At 39.9% G+C, this 12367-nt stretch overlaps 1 protein-coding gene across 1 annotated transcript in view; it reads right to left on the bottom strand.

Moving 5' to 3' along the window:
• Nucleotides 1-6048, bottom strand: part of Utp23 (UTP23, small subunit processome component) — a 53111-nt gene extending 47063 nt beyond the window's left edge. The window contains exons 1-3 of the mRNA XM_012517445.2: nt 5637-6048; nt 1521-1695; nt 1-98 (exon numbers count right to left, since the gene is read on the bottom strand). Of these exons, the coding sequence (XP_012372899.1) occupies nt 1-98; nt 1521-1695; nt 5637-5824 (461 nt within the window). The 5' untranslated portion in view covers nt 5825-6048. The remainder of the gene's footprint in view (nt 99-1520; nt 1696-5636) is intronic.
• Between the last annotated feature and the right edge of the window lie 6319 nt (nt 6049-12367).

The following is a 12367-nucleotide window of genomic DNA, read 5'->3' as shown; positions in this document are numbered from 1 at the left end:
GTTTTGGATGATGGTTTGTCCAAGACCATAGTGTTCTGAATAATAAACATGAGAGGAACTCCAGGCTTTTTCTTCACCTTCATAGATAAATTCTGGTCCTGTTAAAAAGAAAAATAGTTCAACTACATTAAGTAAGTCGTCTTTAGTAGTTTCCTTGAAGACAGTTATATTAAAAAGAGATACTGTATTTTATTTTTCAAATCAGTATGTATCACTAAAAGGGTGTGTTATATGATAAAAGGAAAAAAAAAACTGCATTTAGATAGCGTACAGAGCAGCACTATGAATATTTAGGGTAACAAATTAAAAAGTAACACAGGGGCTGGGGAGATAGCTCAGTAGAATAAGTGCTTGCCTGGTAAGCACAAGGGCCTGAGTTCAATCCCCAGTTCTGCCAAAATAAATTAATAAATACTAACAAAACAGCAGAGTTTTGGGGAGATGGCTCAGTAAAATAACTGCTTCCCTGGCAAGTGCAAGGGCCTGAGTTCAATCCCCGGTTTCGGGACCGGGGAGATGGCTCAGTGGAATAAGCGCTTCCCTGGCAAGCGCAAGGGCCTGAGTTCAATCCCCAGCTCCGCAAAAAAAAAAAAAAAATGAGGGTTCATTTTAACGAATGTAATCACATATCGCAAACACGTATTAATAAAAATAACTTTTAAAAATTAAAAAAAAAAAATCCCCGGTTTCCCCCCCAAAATAATAATAAATAAAAATATGCATAGGTCAATGTGTTAGGAGGCTTCCTTTGCTTCGACTCTTTAAGATACTCATTGTATAAGAAAGTCAGGTGTGGTGGCACACATCTGTAATTCCAGGACTCAGGAGGCTGAGGCAGAAGGATCACCACAGAGTCTGAAGCTAGCCTAGCTGCAAGTGAGTTCAAAATCAGCCTGAACTACAAAGCAGTATCCTATCTCAAAAAACCAAAATGTACAAAGAGGCTGAAGAAATAAAAACTGAGTGGGAATTAGGTGACTCAGATTATAGCTTCAGTTTTGCATCTATGTGATTTGATAATTCTGAAAGCATATTCAGACAAATCTGTATCTATGTAAACTTAAGAGAAATCCTGGGTCTCTTTTCTCTTGAATCCTAATCTTTCGAAAACCTAAAACATTTCATTCTAAAGCCTACAACATTCCATTTCCTGTGCCAGTCTTGAGGAGACGAGCCAGGATTTTTTGAGAAATACAATGAGCTACACACACATGAGAAAAGGTAAGAAGCACAGAATATAAAATCTATGCTCTACTCATCTTCCTTTATGAATCATAAAATAAATCACATCTCTCTCAATTATTTCTCATTCTCAAGAAAATTTCAGTTAATATAAAGAATCTTAACATACTTGAGGTTTTCTGTTCATATTATCAAGACACAAATGCTTTTATTGACTGCAGATTAGAAGTTGTACTTTTAAAAGTCTTGACATTTAACAAATCACCTCCACTTAATATTTTTCTGATTATAAATAGTGTCATGAAAAACACAGAGGAATAGTCACAGTAGAGTATCACCTGTGTTGCCACAAAATAATGGTGAGGGTTTCCCTCTTCAACCATGGAAAGCAGACAGTCAGATCCACTCACTGCATTCTTGAAATGGGGACAGTTTCGAACTTGGCATTTCTGTGCAATTAGTTTTGCCCCATATAAGTCCTTTCCCAATGTTTCCAACTCCTTTAACACACATCTGGGGAGGAGAAAAAAGGCTATTAGTGGCCAACAATTATAATAAAATTTCTTTGGTTTACATGAAGCAAGTATAAAACAGGACACTCAAATTTCTTTTGAAATGTAGAACTGTACCACTGCAATGTGAACTTGTCATATTGTAGCCATTTTACTTTCCAAAAATAGACTTGGAAAATAGCCATCTGTAATCACAGCATTTGGGAGGCTGAAGCAAGAGGATTAGTTGAGAGTTTGAAACCATTCTGAGATACATACAAGTTCAAGGCTAGATGGTGAGATCCTGTCTCAACCAAAATAATAGTAAAAAAAAAAAAAAGTACCAAGTAGAAAGACCAATATAGATGCTAAAATTTACTGATCATATATTATGTGCCAGGCAGCAAGCAAACTGCTCTACACATAAATTCTTGTATAATCTCAAGATAATACATGAAATTGGGTGCTTACCTTATAACTATTCTTATTTTGGAGGACCTCAATTTGAGAGATTTCAACTAATATGCTCAAGTACAAATTAGTAAGCTGTAAAACTGAGACCTGAATCCAACTATTTTGATAACAGATTCCTTATATCAACCACAAGGCAATAAACTTCTACATCAAGCACAAATTCTAATATTTTCAATTCAAAAAAGTAAAATTTGTCAATTCATCAAATTATTTAAAAACAATCACAAACTCATCTCAATCTGTACTTTCATATCAACACAAGGCAATGTTTCTCAGAAATATCATGCATGAATGACACATGTCACAATGAGATAGTGATATTAAACTGTTTCTAGGTCTGCTCTCACCCCAAAATCTGCACCTCTTAAAAAGAAGCCCAACACAGCTTGCCCTCCATAGACTCGGGGAAAGAAACAGTTCCTGGTACCCCACCAACAATTAAATCTGGAAATGCTCTAAGTCCCTTATACAAAATGTCATATTCTTTGTATATAATCTGCACAATTAGTCCTATACATTTTATTTAAATATTCTGGATTATACACATACCTAATACTCTACTCTACAGCATAAATCATATGTAGTTGCAATACTCATGGTTTAAGGAAGAATGGTCAAAGGTCATTATGCAATTTTTTCCCCCTAATACTTTCCTTTTCTGCAGTTGGTTGAATCCACAAATGCAGAACCAATGGATGTGGAAGGCCAATTGGATTAGTGTTTTAATAAATTTCCTGAGATACTTCCTGTCACTCACTTAGAAAACAATTGATGAGAATTATTGAGTCAACGATTTCTTAAACTCTGCCAGTTTTGCTAGATCCTTCCCTGCCTCCTCCCTTTTATTACTTTATGGGTTTGTTTGTTTTGGTTTTTTATATTTGGTACAGTATCTTGCTATGCAGCTCAGACTCCTAGTGATCCTCCTGTCTCAGCCTCCCCAGCCTGGGATTATAGGCGTATGTTACCACACCCAGTTTTGGTAGCTGGACGTCACAGGGCCAGCAAGGCTTGTGATATTGGGGATCGAACCTGGGTCCTTGCACTTGCCAGACAGGCACTCAGATCGCTGAACTATCTCTCCTTATGGTTTTATAAGAAAAAATATTTGACTGTTTTTCCAGTTACCAGTTTTAATCCATTTCTAAAATTATAGACTATTATTGTAGACAAGGGTGACTTGTCATTAGCTCTTTAAATGTGCCAAGTTCAAAGTCCAACTACTTTGTTTCTAAACTCCAAAGCTTGCCACCTTTTTGAAGTTACTACTTTCTCAGAGACCTTAGCTTAGAAAGAAACCAGAAACTGTACTCAACCTTCTTCCTCATCCCTAATTCCCATCAGTTATTAGTCCTATCTATCTCAGTAAAGTCTCCTTATAGAAATATGGGTGTCTGTCTTTTGTTTCCCAGATTCAAATTCCCACAACTTCCTGACTGGGAAACTACAAAGTAAATTTGCTAGTCTTTGTTCTTTCACTTTTCCAATGTACCTTTCATGTTACTACGGATATCTTTTCTAAACAGGTGCGCTAACATTCTGTTGTTGTTCTTTGTCAATTAAGTAAAAGTCTCTTCAAACCTAAATATAAGTAAACCCTCTAGACAAGTGGTGGTGAAACTATGGCATGCACGCTAATTGTTTTTCTTTTTAGATGAAAGACATTAATGTATGCATTGTCTGCTAAACTAAGAGTTCAGCATTCTGAACTCTGCAGATTTAACTGCAGCATTGGCACTGGGTTTTGGGTTGCAGTTTGGGAGCTGAAAAAGGTTCACTGTCACTGTCTAGATCTAACTACTAAAAGCCAAGAAATGCACTGAACTGAAAACAAATGACCTCATTTTTAAAAACTGACAGAATAGTACAATATGCTCTAAAATAATCTTCTGTAAGGGGGGATGAAGGGGTCATACCAATATCATAAGATTGGTCATGCTGATAATTGCATTACTTCTAGTACACGTGTTGCCAAAACAAACACTATCCGTGCAAAAGCACAGTGATGCTCTACTTCATTATTCTACCTTTGTGCTTGAAAAATTCCAAGTCTTTGTGAGAAAACTAAAAGAAAAAGCTGCAGAATGTGTGTTTGTCCAGTATTTTGCAACTTTTTTTCTATCATAGCACTATCCTAATAAAATGTCAGTGTTTGCACGGCACACTGAGGTAGCAGCACAAACTGTAGGCAGAAACCACCAACTGAAGGGCACAGACTAGCCAAAATCTTATTGGGCAACAATTCAGGATAATGGGATCAAAAACCCATACAACCTAACTCTGAATACAGAAAATTGTTCATGGAGTGGTGTTCTGTAGGAAAGTAGACTATTAGCATAATACATGTATTGAAATCCATGTGCAAGGCTGTAAAGAACTCAAGGGATGATACAGCACACATTAACTGATCACTAATGAGTGCTTCAGTCCATATATATATATATATTTTTTTCCTTTTTAAAATAAATACTCAACAAAGGGGAAAAAGAACTAAACTTGATAGTTCATAATGTAACCTCATTTATCCTTTTTCTAGTTTCATTTCCAATCATACTCTGTAGCAATCTTTTTCTTGGGCTTGAACAACTCCATTTGTTCAACAAGTCTCCAAGGAACGTCCCTCTGTCATTCAAAATAACCCTTCCCCTCAGAACTGAACAAAAGGGCTCAGATGTTATATTCTGTATGAAATCCTCTGTAATTCCCTCCTCCGTCTTTCACCACCGCCATAATGTTGCGCCTCCAGTGTTCTCACACTTTGGTAAAGTGGGAAAACATTAGACCTGGGATGAAAAAACGCCCACTGCAGGTTGCATTATGCACATAACAAGCCATGAGGGCTCAGATTCTGTCCTAGTATCCCCATGGCTGGAGTAGTGCTTGGCATATGATTTTTTTTAAGTTGAATAACACCCATGAACATATTTCTTAATCTCCAGTTTTGACTTCTTTCCTTAGGACCTGAAGATGCACTACCCTACAGGTCAGTTCCCGGACTTGAATTTCTTTAGTTTAAACTGAGAAAAGTAGGGGGCAGAAGGCTTGGTATTGGACACTGAAAAATACTCTAGGTATACCACACCTCGCTTGATCCTACATCATCCATGAGTAGTAGAGTTATTTCTATTTTATGACAGAGCTACCTGAAGCTCAGAGACTAACTGGCCCAAAATCTGAAAGGTGGCAAAACTAGGACCAATATTCCTAGCCAGGTCCACAACCCTTGTTCTAATTGGCCAGGTTACAGTCATGTGACACGCATGACAGCACAACCGTGTTTTCATTGGTCGGGCTAAAGACACGTGACACAACAAGACTGAAAGGAAAGTACCGCGCAACTTCCTCAGGGTCAGCACCTGTCAGTCTACTCTTGGGGGCGGGCATTTGCACGCTGCCTGCTCTCCCTGGACGCTTAGGAGCCAGTGGCCTCGTTCCTAGCACCCGCGTCAGACGCCCAGCGCCCGCGCCCGCCCCTGCCCCGTGGCCCACCTGGTCGTGCAAAGCTGTGTCTCCCCCATCAGGTAACGGGGCAGCTGCTCCCGCAGCTGGATGCGGCCCCGCAGCGCCGCCTGACAGAAAGTGCCGTCCAGCAGAATCTGGTACGGCTCTCGGACACCAAAATTGTTCCGAAAGAAGCCAAGATGCTTCTTTGCGTGTTTCTGCCTCGTGATCTTCATTTCTGCTTTAGGCGAACCGAGGCCACTGGGCCGGGAAACAGCAGCACCACTTTACTCACGCTTTCAGTCAGGCGGCGCCGGCTTCTCCCGGAAATGAATTAACTTTGGCCCGGAAGTACACGCCCCGCTCTCCCGGGCTTGACCTCGCCTCTTATGTCAGTCCCAGGGAGGCCAGACTCTGACCATCGATTGGCTCGCGCTTTAAGAGGCGGGCTCTCGGGGGCGGAGCCTGAGCCTGCGCGGGAAAGCCGCTGGAGTGCGCGATTTCGTTCAGGGACCCGCCGTCTTGACCCAGATTCGTGTAGCTCTTTCACCTGGTACGTAGGAAAACGTTTTGAAAGACTAGCCATCAAAAAATAATCAGTGATCATGTTGAATTAACCTGAGTATGTTCTAGAACCTATCCAAAGCTATTTGACCCTGTATTATTTCCTTGAATGTTTGCTATTAAACAAGGCTATCAGAGGAGCCAATATTGGGGAGCCAGGGCTGGAGCAGTTTGCCCGGGTTTCTTTACTGTAAACGAGAGAAGCGCCAAATTTGGCCAAAACCCGTGGTTCGTTAGTGTCTGGATCCCAGGTCGCCTGCCTGAAGTTCGCACAACTTCAGGCAGTTGACCCCACTTGGAAGCCCAGCGTCAGGGAAGGGCCACGCTGCCTTGCAGCGCCTCCTCCTCTCCAGTCCGCCCCACGTCAGTGTTTCCTAAGAGCTCCCGGGACTGCATTTCCAAAGGTTCAAAATCCCTGAGTTTGCCTCCTGGGTCTGCTGCAACCTTTGGCCGCTCAGAGAAAGATGCGGGCAGCTTCCGCCCTGTCAAGCTGCCCCAGGTCTCTCTCCTCTTAAAAGACCCTTCTTAAAGCCATAATTTCTAACATGGAAAAACTACCCTGCAGGAATATCAAGAGGTAGAAAGCTAATGGAAGTTTTACAAATGACTTGGCCAATTTAAAAAATTACTACTGAATCCGAGAATTTCGAGCTCCCCAGTGATTGACTGCAGAGAATCTATGTTAAAACAAAATAAAGAAAAATAAAAACAACAAGGGGCCGGGGAGATGGCTCAGTAGAATAAGTGCTTCCCTGGCAAGCGCATGGGCCTGAGTTCAATCCTTGGTTCAGCTAAGAATAAAAAATAAACATGTTAAAAAAGAATGAAAAGTGTGGAATTTTGTATTTTTGTCCTTGCCCAGGATGTGTCCCAGATCTAGTTTTAGCTAAAGATCAAAAGAACCATCATAGAAAAACATGATTTACAATGTGATTGAACAGTATTGTTTGCCTTTGGATTTTTATTTCAATATATAGGTCATGAAATGGGAACTAAGCTCTTCTGTAATGTTAGCTCAGCTGAGTTCCAGGCATCATGTAGAAGGCTGCTTTTATTGTAGGCAGTTGAATTAGATAAAAATATTATAGGCAGTCAGATAGGGCCAGGCCCTCAAGGAGACAGTATGGAAGACAAGCTGACTTTGCAACTTGGAAGAGACAGACACTCCCATATGGGCCACACCTCAAGACCAAGACAAGAGGAAACACAGCTACATCCTTCCCTAAGGATGGGCATCAGGGATTGATATTCTAAATAGGTATCAATCACCTTGAAAGAGCCCAAATTGAGTCACTAACCCAACCCCCAATAGGAAGCGACCCTGTCCTGTGTTCATGCCCGCTTGCTACGTGAATTGCTTCCCCATTAGGTACTGGATTTAGTCAATTTTACCTGAGCAATGGTGCTTGTAATCTCATTGGTTGACCATGGTTTTGTCCCCCCTCATGCCCACCAAAGTGGGTTCCCATGTTCTCCACCACCTTAGACCTGCCTCACTGCATGGTTTTCCTCTATAAAAGTCCCTGGAAGAGACTCCTAGGGACAACCCGCCTGGGCCCCCCTCCAGTCCCTCTCTCAGAGGGACAATATTAACAAGAAGTTTTCTTGCCCTCAATAAATATATTCTGCTCATAACCTCCCTTTGTTCCTAAAATTCATTCTTCGGTTTTAGAGAACATGAGCTCATCCCAGATACTTTTCAGGTCGGGAGTTTCATTTTTCCTCTATATCATTTGGAGGTCATCCAAATGGTATAACCTGAAATCAGCTTTTCCCTTATATCACTTTCACTTAACTGAAATGTAAATTTAGGAGTTGGAAGCCATGAAAAATCATTGTAAATTTGGATTTGTGATCTTTGAATATAATTGCTCGTTATTTTCTGACTTAAATTCTCTATCCTTGCAGGCCAATCCCTGCTTGGATTATTCACCTATCTCTGACCAAAAAATGATCCCTTCCCCTTGCAAAGTAGCTAAAGGCTTTGTGCAATAGGCTGTCTACTTAGCTACTTTTCAATAGTAAGAAATATGTGTTACAGTTCTAGAAACTTAGTGCCATTTTAGCTTATTTTTCTTATTTTAATTTACTAAGGCTACAATTTTTTTTTCAAGTTTAACATACACAACAATGTCAATTTGCATACTTACCATGTGGAAATCTGGAGACTGATTATAATAGTAATAACTAAGTGTATTTATTTTTTTTTAATTTTTATGTATTTAGTACAGGGATCACAGGGTCTCATGACACAGATCAGACTCACAATGATCCTGTTTTTAGCCTCCCAAGCACTGGGATTACAGGCGCACACCACCATGCCCAGTCTCAATCACTGTCTCAGTGTACCCTGGGTGCAGGGCTGGCCTCTGTGTCTGCCTAAGCAGGTGCTTTAATCCACTGAGCATAACCAAGTTTAAGATTGCTACTACTGCAGTGTTTCTTAAAGTGTGAACCCAGGGCATGTAGAAAAAGATCTTAGTGCTCAGTTTTGATTCAGAACAAATACTGAGGGAGTATCCTAAAGTAGTCTACCCTAGGGCCTATGTTCTAAGACCCCCACCACAGTGGATGGCTGACTGAAATGTCCCAAAACCCATATATACTGTTTTTTCCTATGCATACATACATGCTGATGATAATGTTTAATTTTGTAAACAGCACAGAGATTAACAAGAATAATAATATTATAATAAAAGCTATAATAATGCACTCTAATAAGAATTATGTGAACTTGGGCTCTCAAAATATCTTATTGTACTATAGATCCGTGCAACCGCAACTCTCCTTACTGAGTAACTAATGGACAGGTAGTTTACACAGTATTTAGAGAGGTAGCAACATTTATTAAAATCGCCCTGGGCCCTGTTTATGCTCATTAGTGTTCCAGGGTGACCTGTTGCAGTAAAGCACACTGTTTATCCAGCATGACAGTTTCATTAAGTGGTCCACTTAATATATTTTTGTCCAGAGTCCAAACAACCTAGTAACAGCAAATCAATATTTGGTCATGACGAAGCCAAAAGTCAAATATTGCCATTATTGAATGAACTATTTGAATTTAAATTTATATTAAAATTTTTTAAAAATTATTATATCCTTATTAAAAATTTTAACAGGCACTGATAAATTTTTTTGACATTATAGTGCCTTAGTATTGCTGGCCATGAGATTCCCCCCCCCAGGTCATTTACAATGGACACTTGCTGTGCCAAATAGACATTCATATTCAACAGGGGCAGACAATTTATTTTATTTTTAATATTCCTCATTTTTTTATTTTATCTGGATTGAGTATAATTTATAATGTGATATTGTTGTACATGATTTTGAGGGTTTTTCTTCATGAAATTTTGATGAAGCCAAGTTTACTCGAGAATGATTTATTCTTGAAAGGTATGACTGATTCCCAAATAGTTTTTCATTAAAGATTCATGACCTAATGGAATTAAATAGGTAAACATTAAATGAAATTCATAAAGGATATTTTGTTTCATTTCATAAATGTACGTGAAGTTTTGTTAAATTGTGTAAACATTAGATAATTCATTGATGATATCTATTGAGATATTATTCTGCCTTATAAGCATAGTTAAATATTTATAAACATTTGTTGATATTCATTAGCTCAAAGTGAGTACCATGTTCTTTCTAAACTAGCTTGCTAACATGCTCTCCAATTAAATAATTTAGCTAGATAAATATGTATTTTAAAACAAAATAGGTAAACTACTTTGTATGGAGGTCCCTGTACTGACTATCTATTCCATCATAGATTACTTTACCTGTAAAGTGCCATGTATATAGAAGGTATTCTTAAGATTGGGTCATTTATTAATAAATAATTTTTGAGGGTTGGTGAGATAGCTTAGCAGACTAAGCACTTGCTTAGGCAAGCACAGGGTCCAAGGTTTTTATCCCTGGTATTGCATGCTGCGCTGGCCTGCCCCCAGGCATGCTAAGCCGGTGATGGAGTCCAGGCATGGTGATACACGCCTGTAATCCCAGCACTAGGGAGGCTGAAAACAGGTGGATCGCTACGAGTCTGAGCTGGGAAGTGTGACCCTGCACACACAAAAAATTAATAATAATAATTTTGTTTTCCAAATCATGAAAGTAATAAGTACTTGTACGTTTCTTTCATTGATGGAACAAAATACTGGACACCCAAATTTAAGGAAGGAAGAGTTTATTTAGCTCACAGTTAGTGGAGATTTCAGTCCATACTTGCTGGCTCCAAGACAGAATGGCATGGGGAAGAGGGCATCCCTTCATGGCAGCAGGAAACAGCAAAGAGCAAAAAGAGGAGCAGCAGCTGTGGCAGCTAGCAAGCCCTCTCTCTTCCTTATACTGTGTGTGGATGACCCACCTCCAAGCAGGTGTAGCACTTACACCCATATTTCCAGCATTGGATCATGAATTAATCACAAACTCTAGAAGCCTCTTCATGACTGCATGAGGCTTTGGGAGGACACCTAGACACAAACCATAACACTTGTCATAGGGCTGGAGAGATGGCTCAGTGGTCTAAAGCACCTACTTGGAACAAGCTTGGCAAAGCACTGGGACCGCGGTTCGATCCCCCAGCACCACATGCCAGCCAGCCGCGCCCCCTGGTGGGCTGAGCTGGCCACACACACACACACACACACACACACACACTAAATAAATGTTAAAAATAAAATAAAATAAAATAAAAAAACACTTGTCATAGCAAGGAAATAATAAAAACATGTTCATTCTGTCTCTGCTTACCTAGAAAGCACATGTTAACAAAGTACTGTATACCTTTCAGCAATGTTCCTATATTCCCATGTTTTTTAAAAGTATTTAGTACAGGGTCTACAGGGTCTCACTACTCAGATCAAACTCAGTGATCCTCCTCTTTTCAGCCTCCCAAGTGCTGGGATAGAGGCACAAGCTACCACACTCAGTCTTGATCACTGTTTCAGCGCTCCCTGGGGTGAGGACCGGAACTGCACACCAGGGATTGAACCCCAGTCCCTGAGTCTGCCTAATCAGGTGCTTTAAGATACTGAGCTATCTGGCTAACCCTATTCCCATATTTATGTATCATACACATATGTATACATGAATATGTAAATAAACTCTCTAGCCAAATGAAATAGTTCACATCCTCCATCCCTGCTGTTTGGAAAGTTTATGCAGAAGGATTTCAAGTTCAAATCTACCCTGGATACCTGAGTGAGAAATTGTATCAAAATAAATGTTGGGGATCAGGATGTATAGTAGTTGTGTGATTAAGTGCAGCTTTCCTAGCACATGCTATGTCCTTGGTTCAATCCCAGTATTTAAATATATATATATATTCCAAAAATGGAATTAGGTAGGATCACTTGTGTATTATTTTTAATAGCGCATGACATTTCCCAAAAAGCCAGCAAATATAATAGATATTACACAACTGTCAACTTCCACTCACTATCTTCTCTCTTATTTATAGTAGTAGTATCCTGGTTTTTATTCTAGACAGTGATGTGAACAGAAACAAGAATCTGTTCACCAGACCTCCGTGCTGATAGTCGCAACCACGTGGTGCAGCTGTAGCTAAGATCCAGAAGTGTTACAAGGACTTCGGGAAAGATTCCCAAGGGAAACACGCCCTTTCGGTTTTTCCCCTTTCTCCATCCTAATACCTGGGATTTGGGAATGATCAGTGATCTTCAGCAGCCTCTTTGGGATCTTGGACCATGAAACAATGAGAGAGTTTTATACTGAAAAATTGTTCGATCAAATCTTAGTGTTAGCTGGTGTTCACCAACACAACTGCCTTTCCTTTGAATGGGCTCAAAAATCTCACTGCTATATTTTCTTTAAAAAGTAGAAAGTTTAAAGTAGAGTACATTAAATCCCTTTTACATTCTACAGAAAGTATTTTGACATTTGTTTCTCTTGAAAATGTAAGAAATGTGATTTTGAATATCAGCGGGAGGATTCTCCCAGGAAGAAAAGCTGTGTAAAAATCTGTGCTACTTAGGTGAGGAGCAGGAGGAGATGGTAGAGGCGTCACACAGTTGTCAGCTAGAGAAACCACGCAGGAGTTCTGTGTATTACTGCTGCTGCCAGAGAGTTCTTCCTTTGGTCAAATGACAAAGGAGAAACTATCTGTAAGAAAACAGAAGCAAGACTCAGAGCGCAGGCCCTGCGAGTGAGTGAGACGACCTGGGCCGCGGGATCCTGAACAGACCCAGAGC

This window comes from Octodon degus, unplaced genomic scaffold (assembly GCF_000260255.1).
Source record: "Octodon degus isolate 3935 unplaced genomic scaffold, OctDeg1.0 scaffold00179, whole genome shotgun sequence".
Taxonomy (NCBI): Eukaryota; Metazoa; Chordata; class Mammalia; order Rodentia; family Octodontidae; genus Octodon; species Octodon degus.
Note: the sequence above shows the minus strand (reverse complement) of the source record. Positions and strands in the feature narration are given on the sequence as shown.